The 17,807-nt window shown below is 42.4% G+C and overlaps 1 protein-coding gene across 1 annotated transcript in view; it reads right to left on the bottom strand.

The window, feature by feature from the left end:
• ABCD2 (ATP binding cassette subfamily D member 2) overlaps nt 1-15,402 on the bottom strand; it is a 36,427-nt gene extending 21,025 nt beyond the window's left edge. Inside the window, exons 1-3 of the mRNA XM_075274150.1 lie at nt 14,377-15,402; nt 3,795-3,975; nt 364-485 (exon numbers count right to left, since the gene is read on the bottom strand). Coding sequence (XP_075130251.1) covers nt 364-485; nt 3,795-3,975; nt 14,377-15,285 — 1,212 coding nt within the window. The 5' untranslated portion in view covers nt 15,286-15,402. The remainder of the gene's footprint in view (nt 1-363; nt 486-3,794; nt 3,976-14,376) is intronic.
• Nucleotides 15,403-17,807: the final 2,405 nt, after the last annotated feature.

The raw sequence follows: 17,807 nt of genomic DNA, 5'->3' as shown, positions 1-17,807 counted from the left end.
TGCGTGGCGCATTACTCCGTGGGAACGGAGCCTTATAGTTAATTGGAGATTACCCCTCCAACTTTCCTGATGTCATGCTGGTTGTCCTAGCTTCTCTGTACCTGAAGATGGTGGTGCAGGAAGCACTGTCTGTTTGCAAGATTTCTGCGAAACTGCTGACAATAGCAGTTTAATATGCAACCCTGCAGACAGACCTGGAGATGAACTATATCATCAATCTTTGGGTTTTTTTCATAGTTCCCATGGTGTAGTATCTCAATTTAAAAATTGTGACCTGAATATAAAGGAACATCAGAGAGGTTGATGGTCTACAGGAAGGTGACTTCACATGCATACAGGAACAGGGAGTATAATTGAAAATACCTCTTTATATGAAGACATAATTCTTTCAATGGCATCAGCTCCAGATGCTAGTAGGTTTCTGGCAGTAGTGAAGGCTTCAGTACGTTCACTCACCATTGCATGTTTCTGTCCATCTTCTGAATCTAACAGAAAAACAAATACACAAAATCTGTCTATATCCATTAAAGAGAACGTGTTGCCAGAACTATTTTTTTTTATCAAATTTTATGTTAAGCCTATGTTTTGGTGATGTTCTTAAAAAATAAGGTTTTGTTTTTTAAAATTTTTTCCATGTTTTTATGTATATTTTAAAATATTCCTAAAAATCCTGTAGTTCTGACACTGGCCACTAAGGCTGGGTTCAGATCTGCAACAGAAAATGCCAAAAATCCTACACAAAAGACTTTTCACCTAAAAAACACCTGATGGACCCTATTATAGTCAAAGGGGTCTACCGGTGTCCATGTGCAACTGCTGTTTAGTAGTCCGTCTCTTCGTCGTTCGGGTACCTTGGCAGAGCTGAATGACGGAGAGCACAATGCTATCTTGAATCTAACATAAGGCTATGGTCACAAGGAATTTTTTGCAGGCTGAAAAAAAAATCTGCCTCGGGAATTAGGAAACATTTTTTTGCCACTTTTTATATGATGCAGTTTTTGTCGTGGTGTTAGTTGCAGTTTTTGCCACGTTTTTTTTTTTTTTGTCACGCACACACTATATGGACCTGGAAACTTCCCTTTAAAAAACACTCTCTGTTTTTGCAAAAACTGCATCAAAAACAGTGTCGTGTTTTTTTCCCACCTCCTGTTGATTTCAATAGGTTTTTTTCAAGATGGAATTGCTTAGGGTATGTTCACACAGAGTTTTTACAGACCAAGGCTAAGTTCATACAGCGGATTTTGGTCTGGAATGTGGCGCAGATTCCGCGTCAAATTCCGTATTAAAATACCACCTCCCATTGAATTCAATGAGAGTCGGGCATTTCGTTTTTCTGCCAACGGATTTGTTTTGCTCGCGAAAAAAAAGAAGCAACGTGCCCTATCTTCCGCAGCGGAATCAGCCGTGGGAGACCACGGTGCGTCACTCAGTCCGGACTAGGACTATTCATTTGGACCTAACCCGTAGCGGAATTCCGCAACTGGATGCCTATGCACTGCATCGGCATCCAGTTGCGGATAGCCATTTTTTGGCCTGGAATCTGAGCCGGCATCCCGCCTCAAATTCTGGACCAAAATCCTCAGTGTGAACCTAGCCTAAGGGTCCATTCACACAGAGTTTTTTGGCGAGGATTTTGACACTGAATCAGCCTCCAAAAAATCCTCACAGTTCTATTGGGAGGCCTTTTTTGGATGCTGATTTTGAGGTGGATTCAGCGTCAAAATCCTCGACAAAAAACTCAGTGTGCATTGACCCTAATTTTGAGGCAGAATCAGCCTCAAAAAACACCTCCCATTAATGTCCCTTTTGAAAACACATTGATTTTAATGTGTCCATTCACATGTCCGTTTTTAATGGCCATCAATAAACTGATCTGCACTATCTTTTTCTGTTTTCACAGACACACGAGAAAAGAAATCAGTGCCATCTGTTTCACATCTGTTAAAAATGGATCAGTGGGTTGGGTCAAAAATGAAAGACCAGTAAAATTCATCTGTTGCTTTCACTGACAGTTAAAAAAAAAATTAAAATCTGAAGACGACCAGCCATCAAAAATGGAAAAACAGAGCAGAAGGAATGCAAAACAGACAATAATGTTCAATTTTAACAGACATTAGATATAGTGAAAATGACACTATACTAATAATAATTCTAACATATAAAAGTTTAAATGCCAGTTGTGACATAAACCGTCACCACTGTTGTTTTTGCACCTCTCCTCCACTGTATACTATATACTGTACAACGGCTTGTGTGTCATGAAGACAAAATTAGGGTGGTGAAGGTCGCTTCAAACAGTTATATATAAAACATAGAAACATGATTCTGGTGTCATATGAAAGAGGAGATTCTCATCACTAAGTTTACAGTTCTGGAAAATAAATATTTAGGAGCAGATGCATATAAGTATTCCAATTCTGACTGGGTTTTCAATTGATAATATTTTTGAAAATAATGCAGATCTACAACGTCAGTGTCGTATAAAAGATGAGAATCTCCTGAGATATAAAATTGAAGTTAACCCCACTCTTACTTTCTTTTCATTACACACAATCCTATACACTGTACACAGTGAGAAGCAGGATACAGCTCTCAATAAGAAGCAAGGGAAAGAAGAAAGAAATGCAGAATTTCACAAAAAGGAGTATATATTACAAAATTAATTAATGAAAAAATGTTGCCAGAAAATCTAATGTTGTTTGAAAGTTTCGTTATGCTTTAACTCCGGTTAACTCGTTCAAGACAATGTAAGGCTGAGTTCACATGGAGTTTTTTGGTCCGTATTTTGATACGGAATCCGCCGCCAAAAAACGCCTCCCAATTGATTTCTATAAGATCCGCTAGCGTTTTTTTTCACTAGCAGAAAAAAGAAGTGAACTGGCCTTTCTTCAGGCGGATTCCGCCTGAAAAAAAACAACAGGAGTCAATGGGAGGCGGAAAAACCGTATCTTGCAGAAACCACGTCAAAAAACGCATCACGGTTTTTTCAAGGTCCATACACTGTGCTGGAGGAAAAAAACTAAAAACTGAAAACGCCTCAAAAAACACTCCAAAAAATGCCTTATATAAAAAACTGCTTCAAAAAAACATTTCCTAATTCCTGAAGCGGATATTATCCTCTCCAAAGTCCTCTGAGATTTTGGTCAGGAAAAATCAACTCAGTACAATTCCTGTGGTGTTTTTTGAGGCGTTTCCTGCCTGAAAAAATCAATACAAGTCAATGGGAGGTGGAAAATCTGCCTCACAGTTTTTGAGGTGGTTTTTGACAACTCCATGTCAAAAGACGTGTACAAAAACCGTGTGGTGGAGTTTTCGCCTCCCATTGAATTGCATTGATTTTTTCAGGCGGAAAACGCCTGAAGAATGGACATGTCGCATCTTTTTTTCACTAGTGGAAATAAACTAGAAGCGGATTACATAGGACTGTACAGTGAGGCGCTTTTTGGAAGAGGATTTTGAGGTGGATTTCACCTCAAAATCCTGACCCAAAAACTCACTGTGAACTCAGCCTAAATTCCTAAACAAGTGGGAAAAAAAAAAAGTTTGAAAGCAATAAAAAAGTAATAGGCTTTCTATTCCTGAATGCACTTGAAAAATGCAGAGAAAAAAAGAGTCCTGCAAGCATTTTTTGGACAGACCCCATTATAGTTTATAGGGTCCACAGGTTACTGCAGGTAACCGCTTTTTAAGCAGATTAGGTTTCCGTTCCTTGGGTCCCCAAGTGGACCCAAAAAAAGGAAAACCAGGTGCAATCTTGGCATCAATTTAACAACAACCATAGCAGTAATCCTCACCTCCATCTGCAAATCCTGTCGCAGTGATGATCGGAACGGCCACCATTACAAGCCCACTTCCACTCCATACATACTTCATCAGAAACTGCTCTATCATAACATACCACAGACGTTTAGACAGAATAAGATTCATTTGATCTGCTAAGGCCATATAACTCTTCTGAAGTTTTGTCATTTCTACCTACAAATAAAACATATAATACAATAAAAATAAGACCTGTATAATTTATGTGCAAAGACAACTTTATAAAAATATTAATTATTATTCAAAATATGCGATATAATGACTGTTCTAAAGTATATATTAACTGAAGGTTGGTAGGGTGCGCCTAAAATTTTTTTTAAATGATGTTTCTTTCATCTAAAAAAAGATACAGACATATTAAGTGTTCAACTGTTGTAACCATTTCTGTAATGTGATGTTCACGCAGAGAAATTTTGAGCTGATTTTGAGGCAGTTTCTGCCTCAAAATCAGCTCCAAATTCCTTTTGAAATCTGCTCCCATGTGACCGCCCCAAGGATATTTATTGATTTTTTTGGTGACGATCCATTTCCCTGTTTACAGAAATGGAACATCACTACTATTGCCCCCTCTCCACCCCATCATACTTACGTCTCTTCCTTCAGACTTCCTCCTGCAGGAAGGGTTCCACCCACCTCTGTGACATCTGCCCGTGTGCACAAAAGAGCTGGACTCCCGGCTTCCCTCTGTAGCTGACACTCCATCTCTACTGCGCAAGCGTAGGAGCCCGAAGGAGCCGCCCATTCCTGCACAGTAGAGATGGAGTGAAGGCTACATCACAGTGTTGGGACTGCTGCATAGGCACTGACAGAGTCAAAGAAAAGGAGGAGCCATTCCCCGCAGAAGGAAGTTTGTACAGGAAGAAGACAGGTAAGTATAATGGGGTAGGATGGTGAGCTGAGTTAGTTGAGACGGGTTAGTAGTGGGTGTGAAAGCTAGGGAGACAGGGAATGGGTGTTAGAGAGGGAGGGGAAGAGTAAGAAGAAGACAGTATAAGAGCCTACATCTATGCATTGCATTAGCTAAGGCAGCAGGAAGCTACACCATGTAAACAAATGCAGAAGATGCCAGGAACTCCCAGAGAAACCCAGAAATTACTGAAAACACTGCTAAGGGCTCATTCACATCTGTGCCCGGGACTCCAATATGCAGGTTTCTGTTTCCTGCACAAAACTGGGCAGGAGACAGAAACCTGCAGGCATCTTTCAAACCCATTAATTTGAATGGGTTTGAAAAATGTCTGGCCGTGAGTGCCGGCGAGCGTTTTATGCTCTCCGCGGCGAAACCATTTTTTTTAAACCGGACACAGAGTTGGACATGCAGCATAAAACGCTCACCGGCGCTCATGGCCGGACCCGGCATGACAGGTTTCCGTCTTCTGCATGCAGAAGACAGAAACTTGATAACAGAGTCCAGACGCTGGTGTGAACCCAGCGTAAAAGGTATCTGGGTGCACTAACAGACCTTTTTAAAATATATATATATATTTTACCCCTTTTATGTTAGTCTGGGTTCACATGAGCATTGGCTCTCTGTACGGGGATTCTGTTCCCCTCTCCACTTCAAAAATGCAGAGAGAAAAGTGCTACAAGCAGCGCTTTTCACTACACTTTTTTCGCTCTTTTTGGCTGGAAACCGAGAGGAAACCACACAGACCTCCTTATAATCTATGGGGTCTGAGAGTTTTCAGGGGTAACCGCTCTTTTAAATGGATTAGGTTTCTGTTTGGGCCGTCCCCATGTGGACCCCCCGAATGCAGATGTGAACCTAGCCTTAGAACATCTAGTAGGTATCTAGAAGTTGTTCATTGCATGCAACCATTTTACTGCCTGATATCCAGATAGATCTGAAACAGCGTCACAAATTCTCTCATAGAATCTGATCACAAAACAAAGCACATTTATCTAACTATATACTTAATTTTGCTCTGATAACTACATGTTCGCTTTCATTCACTGGTTGTATCTGATGGATTTCAATACTTTCTAGTATTTCTATTATCTTGCACTACAGTCTTCCTGTTATCATATTACTGGTCATTAAATAATCATGGATAGCTAACTGCAGAGAAGGGAGACAGAAATAGCAATCCCCATAGCTTAGCTCTATTGTATTTAAAATAGAGCAAATAGTAAAGGGACAATGTAAAAGCCACATAGCAATCAATATAAAGCAATGCTGTTGTTATCAATAGGTACAGTATACTGTATACATCTATATAACCTGAATTCATACGCTGAAAAAATTAAAGCCTCATGCACACAAATGCAATTGTGAATAAAAGTACAGATCCACACATTTCAATGGGCCCATACACACAGCCGTGGTTTTGGTGGCTCTGTGCCTGGGTCGCATTTAAAGGGATCCTATCATTAAAAAGCAATTTTTTGTGACTAACACGTAGGAATAGCCTTAAAGGGGTATTCCCATCTACATAATTATTTTTAAATTTGTAGATAATTAAAAGTTAAATTAAAAATGCTGCAGAGTTTTAAAGATTTTCTCTAACTTTCTTAGTGGTGACAATCTGTTATCTTGATCGGTTGCCATGGATACGACCACTAATGCAGAAACTTTCTAATGTCAGAAAATCAGCCATGATTTCTTTATTGTAGCCGGTATATCTTCTGATACATGTACAGTCCTATGAAAAAGTTTGGGCACCCCTATTAATCTTAATCATTTTTAGTTCTAAATATTTTGGTGTTTGCAACAGCCATTTCAGTTTGATATATCTAATAACTGATGGACACAGGAATATTTCTGGATTGAAATGAGGTTTATTGTACTAACAGAAAATGTGCAATATGCATTAAACCAAAATTTGACCGATGCAAAAACTTTGGTACCCTTATCATTTTATTGATTTGAATACTCCTAACTACTTTTTACTGACTTACTGAAACACAAAATTGGTTTTGTAACCTCACTGAGCTTTGAACTTCATAGCCAGGTGTATCCAATCATGAGAAAAGGTATTTAAGGTGGCCAATTGCAAGTTGTTCTCCTATTTGAATCTCCTCTGAAGAGTGGCATCATGGGCTACTCAAAACAACTCTCAAATCATCTGAAAACAACGATTGTTCAACATAGTTGTTCAGGGGAAAGATACAAAAAGTTATCTCAGAGATTTAACCTGTCAGTTTCCACTGTGAGGAACATAGTAAGGAAATGGAAGACCACAGGGACAGTTCTTGTTAAGCCCAGAAGTGGCAGGCCAAGAAAAAAATCAGAAAGGCAGAGAAGAAGAATGGTGAGAACAGTCAAGGACAATCCACAGACCACCTCCAAAGAGCTGCAGCATCATCCTGCTGCAGATGTTGTCACTGTGCATTGGTCAACAATACAGCGCACTTTGCACAAGGAGAAGCTGTATGGGAGAGTGATGAGAAAGAAGCCGTTTCTGCAAGCACGCCACAAACAGAGTATGCAAAAGCACATTTGGACAAGCCAGCTTCATTTTGGAAGAAGGTCCTGTGGATTGATGAAACAAAGATTGAGTTGTTTGGTCATACAAAAAGGCGTTATGCATGGCGTCCAAAAAAAACAGCATTCCAAGAAAAACACTTGCCACCCACTGTAAAATTTGGTGGAGGTTGCATCATGCTTTGGGGGCTGTGTGGCCAATGCCGGCACTGGGAATCTTGTTAAAGTTAAGGGTCGCATGGATTCCACTCAGTATCAGCAGATTCTTGAGAATAATGTTCAAGAATCAGTGACGAACCTGAAGTTATGCCTCCCATATTGGGAGGAAAAAAAGTGCGTCTTATAGTCCGAAAAATACGGTATATCAAACGGAAATGGCTGTTGCAAACACCAAAATATTTAGAACTAAAAATGATTAAGATTAATCGGGGTGCCCAAACTTTTTCGTAGGACTGTAAGATCTGTGAGGGTACCGGATGTTAAAACCCAACCAATCAGCTGCCGACGGATCTGCACTCTGCACAATGTGGAGTAGCTATGCTGCTCAGCTCCCATTCAACGTGAGCTGAGTTGCAATAGTGCAGCATAGACACTACACAATATACAGAGCTGACTGCCTCTGATTCTTTACTCTGCAGATCAGATGGCCATCAATATCTACGTCCTGAACAACCCTTAAGTCCTGAACAACTGTATGTCAGCAGTTATGACTCTGTAATCCTGCTGACTCTTCTCCAGAAATACTCCACTGTGATGGTTGGAGCTCTTGGATGGACACTGTAATAAAATTTCCCTGCCTTCTCTACGAGTGCTCCAGCTGAAGTTATAGCTGGCTCCCCATTTCAGCAGCTGCATAATTTTGTGCAGCTGCTGAAAACTGCAAGGACGTACTGGTATGTCCTTGCAGAACAAGGATGCCGCGGTCCAGAAGTGGTTAATGAGATGCATTTATAAGTTATTCTAAGGAGAATCAGCAGCCATTTTGCCCTTTTTCTAGTGCTACCAGCATCAGAAGTGAACAACCTATTTTCTAAAACTCCAAAAGATCGGGTTATTTCATCTGCTTGGCCAGGGCTTATGTTATTTAGAATCCATAGGAGAAAAACAGAAAAAACTGGGCACTCACCATTAGAAGTATGCAGTAAAAAATCCAGTCTTTATTTCAAAAATCCATAGTAAAACACATACGGGAGGAGGCATGCCTGAAGAGGAAGAGCAACAGCTGTTTCGTGCGGATAGCATTTTTTCAAGCTCAGCTCAGCATTTTTTCTATTTTTCTCCTATGGATTGTACCTGGACTTTTGCACACTGTGAGCACCACCTGAAAGTTGCATGAAATTTACCCCATTATCCTTTTGCTACATTGCCCGTATGCATTTAGTAGTGCCACCCTACTTCTCACATTGCTTATGTTACTTAGAAGCTGGGCCAAACTATTATTCAAAGGGGGTCTGAAAGACTCCCTGATGTATAATCATAATGAGAAAGTATTTTTCTTTAGTTTCTTTATAAGAGATCCTAAAGAAAAATTAGTGAAGTTTCTTCTCACTGCAAAGTGTCTCTCTCTCTCTCTCTCTCTCTCTCTCTCTATATATATATTGTAAGCCGATGGCTGGTCAGGTAATAGAGGGGGTGTACATCTCACCCAGACTACTCAGGTGGGTGAGATGAGAGAACTCCAGGAATGTTTGTCCTCAGCAGGCAACTTTCGTCTGCTGAGCATTTTGGTAAATGCTCAGTATTGGGCTGGATTTTTAGGAATGACAGGTAGGTTGGTAGTGGGACCTGTCATTCCACCCCCCTCCAGTCCACACTTTGGGGATGTTCTGGCAGCGACTCAGCTGCAGAGAGTCTCCTCGTCTTAAGAAGTTGCTCCAGCAGCAAGACTTTGGCAGAGCTTGGCTGGAGAGCCAAAGAGAGAGGTTATATTTTTGGAGCTGTGTCCTGAATAATTCTACTGGCTTTTGGATTTCTGTTACTCTAGGTGAGGTAACCTATTCTATGTTCAGTTAGAGCCTAGCCGGTATTTATTTTGGTATTGCTTCCTTTTGTTGCTGCACTGTATTTTTGAGTGAAAATAAAACTCTACCTTTGTTTTGTACTAAAGAAACTGGACTTGTGTGTCTATGCCACCCCACCTAGCAACCCCAGACCCTGACAATATATATATATATATATATATATATACAATAATGTGGAAATGTTCTAGGCAGGTGTGGAAAAATGTAAATTAAGCAGCGTTCACACTTGCACCTTGACCTGTCCGCCATGATTCTGCCTAAATCCCTGGAAAAACTGCATAGGGATGGTTTGCCAGCGGCCAGTTTAAAAATACATTCATTTCAATGGGTTTTTAAAGAGCAAATCACCGTGGTCCGTATACAGACTCCGCCGTGAAACCGTTATTTTTGAACAGACACATAGTCCAGCATTGAAATGAATGGGTTTTTAAACTGACTGTTGGCAAGCCATCCTTGCAGTTTTTCCGGGGATTTAGGCGGAATCACGACAGATCAAGGCACAAGTGTGAATGCTGCATAAGAAGGCTTTCACAGTGCTCTAGAATTAAAAAAAAAAAAAGTAGCAGTCATAGGCCGGACTGCATTATTCTTTTCACACAGTGCAATGCTCTCCTCAATGGCCCTACACACAGAATAATGCTTTCTCCAGTGGCACCCCCACAATATAATGCTATCCATAGTGCCCACCCGCTCCCCTTGAGATATAATGTTTCTCAGTGTTCTCACACAAAGTATAATGGTCTCCCCAGTGGCCAGTATATAATGCTCTACCCAGTGCTCTCCCACAGTATATATATTTAATTACCTTTTCGCTTACTTATATATCGCCATCATGTTCTACAGCAATTAACAGATAATGTAAACAATGTCCCAAGTAAGGCTCCCCATGCGTATGTTTTTGAAGTGTGGAAGAAATCCAGAGTCCCCGGAGGACACCCACACAAACATGGCGAGAACATATAAAACCTAGGACTCCAGCACTGCAAGGCACCAGTGCTAATCTCTGCCCATATATATAATGCTCTCCACAGCGGCTTTCCTACGGTACACATAATGCTCTTCCCATTGGCCCCTCCACAGCATACATAATCCTCTCCCCAGTGACCTTCCCAAAGTATATATAATGTTCTCCCTAGTGCCCCAACCCCACAATCTTATTATATATTTATAATATATATATATATATATATATATATATATATAAATGAATTTCTGTATGTCCGTCTCTCCTCTATGCATGACCAAACGACTGGACCAATCTTCACCAAATTTGGCACACAGATACATCAGGTGTCTGGGAAGATTTTAGACCAGGCCTCAACTCTCTCTGATGTACTGTTCCTGAAAAACAGTATTCCCAAAACAATGACCTGCATTAGCCAATACAAACCTGTAAGTCTTTCACTCATATTCCAACTGCCATACACACGATCGCTCCATATGCACACAGCATTACTCCAGGTGTATCCAACAGATATCCAGTCACTGATATCCAACCATCAGAGGATTACATACACAGCTCAGCACACAGTATCACACGGCAGCGGATTAGGTACAAAGCTCAGCACAGAGTATCACATGCTGGTGAATTAGATACACAGCTCAGTACACAGTATCACACTGAGGATTAGATTCACAGCTCAGCAAACAGTATCACATGTCGGCGGATTAGATACACAGCTCAGCGCACAGTATCACACATTGGCAGATTACATACACAGCTCAGCACACAGCATCACACGTCGGAGGATTAGATACACAGCTCAGCACACAGTATCACACATCAGAGCTTTACTCCACGTTCCATAGCAACCCAGCCATTTTTCTTCACTGCTGTAGGTCAGCTTTAAAGGGGCAGGGTGCTGTAGATTACACTGTTACACAAGGTCACATTCACACAGCTTTATTACAGGTATCCATAACAACCGATCACAGGTTTTTCACTGATATCTAACCTGAGATACACATGATCACATGATGCTTATGGACACACACACACACAAATGACATACAAAATAGACCAGTGCAAAACTGGCCAATTCTTATGAGGCCACTACACAAACAAAAAATGAAATATAACCGTGCAAAGCTGGGTCCTCCTGCTAATATAGATATAATGCTCTTCTCAGGGCCCACACTATATATAAAGTATATATACAGTATATACCTCATCCATAGCTCCACTCGAGTGTTATGCTATCCCTAGTGGCCCTTTCCACGGATATATAATGCTCCCTGAGTGCCCCAAACAAAGTAGTATGCTCTTCCAGTGGTCAGTATATAATGCACTTCAGAGAGTTCTTTGCCATGAGGTGCCACGTTAAACTTCCAGTAACCAGTATGAGAGCGATAACACCAACTTTCCCCATTCACACTTTAGTCCTTGTAACACTAACCAATCACATGACAGGGAGGGAAAATGGCAATTTGGCGCAATTTGTCTATTTTAACTCAGGAGTTGCCAGGGGTTTAGACATTAATGGTTGTGTGCTGAGTGATTTTTAGGGCACAACACATGTACACTGCTACGCAAGCTGTGTACTGACTACTTTAGATTTTTAGTGTTATGAAAATATATAAAAAAATAATTGCAAAAATGTACTCAGTTTTGTGACATACATATATGCATACCGTTGGGGGCACTGGGCAGAGCATTATATATATAGTATAGGGGAGAATCTCATATATATACTATATATATAATGCTCTTTCCAGTGCCTCCAACAGTGTATATTATGCTCTCCCCAGTGCCTCACTCTCAAAGTACATGATTTGCTCTCCCAATGTACCCCACAATATACACTATGTGATCAAAAGTATCCGGACACCTGGCTGAAAATGACTTACAAGTTCGTGGCGCCCTCATCGGTAATGCTGGAATTCAATATGGTGTTGGCCCACCCTTAGCCTTGATGACAGCTTCCACTCTTGCAGGCATACATTCAATCAGGTGCTGGAAGGTTTCTTGGGGAATGGCAGCCCATTCTTCACGGAGTGCTGCACTGAGGAGAGGTATCGATGTAGGTCGGTGAGGCCTGGCACGAAGTCGGTGTTCCAAAACATCCCAAAGGTGTTCTATAGGATTCAAGTCAGGACTCTGTGTAGGCCAGTCCATTACAGAGATGTTATTGTCGTGTAACCACTCCACCACAGGCCGTGCAGTATGAACAGGTGCTAGATCATGTTGAAAGATGCAATCGCCATCCCCGAATTGCTCTTCAACAGTGGGAAGCAAGAAGGTGTTTAAAACATCAATGTAGGCCTGTGCTGTAATAGTGCCACGCAAAACAACAAGGGGTGCAAGCCCCCTCCATTACCGATGGAGGGCGACACAAACTTGTAAGTCATTTTCAGCCAGGTGTATGGATACTTTTGATCACATAGTGTATATAGAGCTGTACAAAGCCACAGACATTACAAGCAGTTGCCTGAATGGTGAAACAGGAAGTCTTCTTGCTTCACGATTCTATTCACTCTGTCTTCAGAAAAAACTTCAATACATGCAGCTGAGTTTGGCGTGTCTGCCTGCTTTTGTCTCAAATAAGCAGTGTGGCAATGGAGCTATTCGCAAATGGCTAAAAATTATTAGTGTCATTTGCAAATTTTTAGTTGTGTTGACAACCATTTTGGAGCCAACCACCTGGAGTCCCGCTTCAAAAATAGAAGTGTTAATAGTTTTTTTTGTCAATTAAAAAAATGAAATGAATGAACAAAGAAAAATCTAAAATGAAATGTTTTGTATTTGCCTTCAAAACAGCATCAATTTTTCTAGGCACACAGTTTCTGAAGGGACAAGTAGGCTTGCTGAAATCCTTCTATCTCTTCATGTAATGCCAGGCAGATTGGATGATTTTGAGATTAGTGCTCTAATTAGGGCCATCACTTCCAGGATCCTCTCCCAATGGTTTGGTAACACCAAATATTAATTTGATTTAGATTTATCTTTTGTTCATTTACTTAATTTTGTTGATTAATAAAAATAATTCTATTAACACAGTCCAACTTTGCATATTTGCCTAAAATATTTGCACATTACTGTGTGTGTGTATATATATATATATATATATATATATATATATATATATATATTTATATATATGTATTGGTTTGTGGCCACAAATGTAGATTTCTACTCCTATTTAAGAACACTGCACTATTATTATTTTAGGAGACATTTTGGACCTGACAGACCTCTAAAACCAAATAGACTATATCACCTTTCTTTCGATGGGTAATATTAGTGATCAGAACAGAACTTTTAAATCTAGCATGTCAATATTTCATACCTGTCCACGTGATGGCTGAGCCCTCCAGATGACATCAACTAAATTAATAGTATCCTTATTTCCTACCTGTTCAGGCCCTGGCCGGGCTCTGCAGGTGAGATGCCCGTTGCCAGTAGTATCCCTGTTTTCTAACCATCCAGGCCCTGACTGAGCCCTGCAGGTAAAATGCCCTGCTAGTAGTAACCTTGTTTTTTTTCCTGTCTAAGCCCTGCAGGTGATATGCCCTATGCTAGTATTAACCCTGTTTCCTACCTATCAGTTCCCTGGATAAGCCCTGCAGGTCACATGCTCTTACACTAGTACTAACCTTATTTTCTAGCTGTCCAGGCCTGCAGAGCCCTACAGGTAATATGATCTGTGCCAGTAGTAACCCCCATTTCCTACCTGTCTGTGCCATCTATATGACATCATGTGCTACTAATAAACCTATTTCCTACCTGTCCAGGTCTTTGCTGAGCCCAGCAGGTGACATGCCCTGTGGCAGTAGCAACCCTGTTTCCTAACAGCCCAGACCCTAGCCAAGCCCTCCAGATGACATGACCTGTGCCAGTACTGTACCAGTTTTCTACATGTCCTAGTTGAGCCTTCCAGATGACAAGCCCTGTGCCAGTGGTAACCCTGTTTCCTACCTGCCCAGGCCATGGCTGAGCTCTTCTACGAACATGCCCAGTGCCATTGGTAACCCTGTTTCCTAGACAGTTTTACATTTCACGAGGAGCCTGAAGCACATAATGGGGTGGGGGAAGGGCAGATCAGCATGACAATAGCAGCATCTTCTTCCCAGGGCCTCTCACGTTTCCCCCATTGATCAGCTTGCCTGCCTTACCTTATGGCCTCTGTAGAAGGCGATCTCTTCTACGTTAGCTATGATCCTGGAGTGCACATAGCGCAGGTATCCCTTCCTGTGGGCTTCTTCTGCCACCAGTTTGCCAAATTTGGGCGAGCATGCTTTGAGCACTTTGGCAGTAGCATAGACCACCAGGCCGGCCAGCAGGGTAGGCCCCAGGGGATTAGCTCCTCTCGATCTGGCCGTCTGGATGAGGGTGTAGGATGTCAGCACCACGTCCAGGATTGGCTTCGTCAGGTTAGAGTACAAGTGTGCTATAGACTGGGAGAACATCATGATGTCCTCTGTGAGGGACTGGTCGGGGTTGGCCAGCCTGCTGTCCATATTAATGACTTTGTAGTAGGTCTGATCAGTGAAGTAGGTCTGGTAGGCATGGTCCACCAGCCGGGTGCGCAGCGCCAGCGCCAGCTTACATTCCAGGTAGCGGATCGCACTGTTGACAAAGGTGGCAGGGATGGCGATCAGAAGCCATTTGATGAGCTGCAGCAGGAAGCTCCGGGGCTTCTTCTCCACGATGCTCTTCACTATCTTCCCATCCAGGCCGGCCACGTACACTGACAGGAAGGTCCTGGAGATGAGGGCCAGTGAGTGCACGGACAGCAGCCCCAGCTCCTTACTCACCAGCTTAGGGAACAGCACCTTCCTGAGCTCCAGCAGCTGCCGGTAGAATTCCGCATTGACAGCCGGGGAGGACCGAGTGTGGCCGCTGCCCCCGTCCTGGCTGCTGTGCTTGCACGGGCTGCGGTCCCTCGGCCGGAGCTGCCTGCTGATGATGGGGTATAAGGTCTTCAGTCCGTAGGCTGCAGCCAGCAGGAAGGCGGCCCTCTTCAAGGCTAGCTCCTTGTTCCCCCATTTCACCCGCTCCTTGGCTTGCAGCATGTGTGACATGTCTGCCCTGCACCCTGGATAATGCGATCACACGTCCAGAAGCGTCCCCTGTGCCAGGCTTATGCCATCATGTGGGCAGATGCAAAGTAATGACAGCTCCACGGATGGGCTCCAGCATCCGTCCACATACCACTAGCACTAATGCTAGCCCCGCCCCTGCCAGTACCCCACTGGCTGCAGAGGGATGAAGCAGCTCCATCCTGCTGCCACTGGCGACTGCTGCAGCTTCATTATACAACTGACTGATTATGATGGAATTAATGCACCGGCTTAGCTGCAGCTCCTGCCCCTCCCCACCACCGTGCCTGCCAGTGTAACATATAGCTAGGCAGACTGGCCAAATACACTGCCCATACAAGGGTCAGACACCTAGTAGCACAAGTGTGCCAGCCATGTGGCAGCCACATGCACTATAACCGTATGTTCAATGAAGGAATTTGCAGCTCACTTTCAAAGAACTGAAAAAGTTCAACGTGTAATGTGCCATGAAAGTTAGTCCCCCCCCCCCCCTCCAGCCCCATCCAATTCAACTTCGGTTCTACCTCCCCCCCCCCCCATGTATTTATGTGCTCCCTTTAGTGGTTCCGATCTAATATAATGTCCTTTTTGCGGTAACCACACCGTATAATGTTCCCTTGTATTTGTCCTTTCATTTTGACCGAAAGTATAATGCCATTGTAATATGCCCCTCCCCATAATGACCTTATTAATAGGCTCCCACAGTATGACGTGCTACTTAATATGGCCCCATGTACAATGACGGAACTACTGCCATAACGGCCACTATTTACTTACCAAGCCACAATTCTGCTCACAGTTGCCTCTGGCTCCCCTTCAGCCCTCCAGGGGTCCCCATGCATCCCACATCACGTTGCTGAACGGCATTAGGACATCACTGATTGGTAGGCGGTGCTTTGGCACCAATATTTGTTGGGTGAATGTTGCGACATTTGCACCCAGTGTTTTGTTAAGACCAAACAAGTCTGAAACGGAACGGCTTTTATTATACGTTGAGGTCTCTTCAGACCCCAAAGTATAATGAACGGAGGACCAGAGGAGTCGATTAAACATAGCTAACAGTGTTACTCACTGTTGTAAAAATTTGTGAAACCATAGGGACCATTGTGGGGCATTATATAGTGTGAATGGGCCACTGTAGGACATTATACTGTATGAAGGGGCCACTATGGCTATGTGGTGGGCAGCCTTGGGACATTATGCTATGTGAAGGAGCCACTATGGAACGTTATACTGTGCACTATGGAACATTATTCTTAAAAGGGTTGTTCAGGAATTGAACAAACTCCAGAGGGTCCTGGGGCAGGTGGCAGCCTAAATTCACTGCAGTCCTCACTGGTCGCTCCTGCAGGTTTCTTCAGGGAACAGCAGGCACAGTGTAATTACATCACTATATCTCCCACTGTCTGCTTCTAAGACAGGGGTGGACAATGAACCAGGCAACATCATTTTACAGCATTTTGAAAATACATATTATCCAGGCTTTGACTGGCACACAGAGGAGCAGCGTAATCCTAGGGTGGGTCCCGTAGCTAATGTGGTTCCTTGGACCTAACCTAGGATATGATTTGTACAAAGGACAGTACGTTCACTGTACTACATATCAATCTCAACCAATCTATATGTTTGTATATTAAACTGGGTAGATTATTTAGAATTTATGATACTCTACATGCATTTGGTGACAAACATGATGATGGTGACATGAACAATAAATTAATGCAACATCCGGGAGGTAAAAATGCTCACTACGCCCCTTGATACGTTTTTTGAGGGGTGTAGTCTCCATAATGGAAATTTAACTTTTCGTAGTATTAAAGTATAACTAAACTTTGATAGAATTTGTAATTTTATGGCAGCTTTTCCGTAAACTCTTGCATTTTCACTCTTTCCATTTTTTCTGTATTGAGAGCTGTCCTCTGCTTTTCATACAGGTAGTACAGCATCCATAGTATCACATAAAAGATGTATGTTTTAAAGAGACATTACAGGTTGAAAACACAGTAGGGATTGGGATATTTATATGCAGTTATCATATGAAAAGAATCTCTACATCGATGACACCAAAAGTACATTTCATAATGCACAAGTTATAGCCATTTAAAGTGACCCATCCCACCCTCATTTTCTCTTAACGTTAGACAACCTGCACACCATACACAATGAAAAGCAGGGCACAGATCTCAATAAATAAGCAAGAAAAAGCACAAAAGTTGACAGAAAATCATAAGTTGTCTGAAACGTATTATTAGATCACGTTAACTGTATACTTAATGCTCAGTGCCGTAATAGTACGGCGATGTAATGCCACTGTATCTGCGACATTACTTCTGGCACTCAGCTGTGTTAAAAGGCCAAGGGTCAGGACTAGCAGCTGGAGTCGGACGCTCAGCAAGATCACCCACCAACCATTGGAACCCCCACGATAAGATTGCAGGGTCTAAAGAGTTACCATGGCAGCCAGGAGGCCAGCAACGGCCTACAGACTGCCTATGCGCACTCCC

This window comes from Leptodactylus fuscus, chromosome 5, assembly GCF_031893055.1.
Source record: "Leptodactylus fuscus isolate aLepFus1 chromosome 5, aLepFus1.hap2, whole genome shotgun sequence".
Classification (NCBI taxonomy): Eukaryota; Metazoa; Chordata; class Amphibia; order Anura; family Leptodactylidae; genus Leptodactylus; species Leptodactylus fuscus.
The sequence above is the reverse complement of the archived record's forward strand: the minus strand, read 5'-3'. Positions and strand labels throughout refer to the sequence as shown.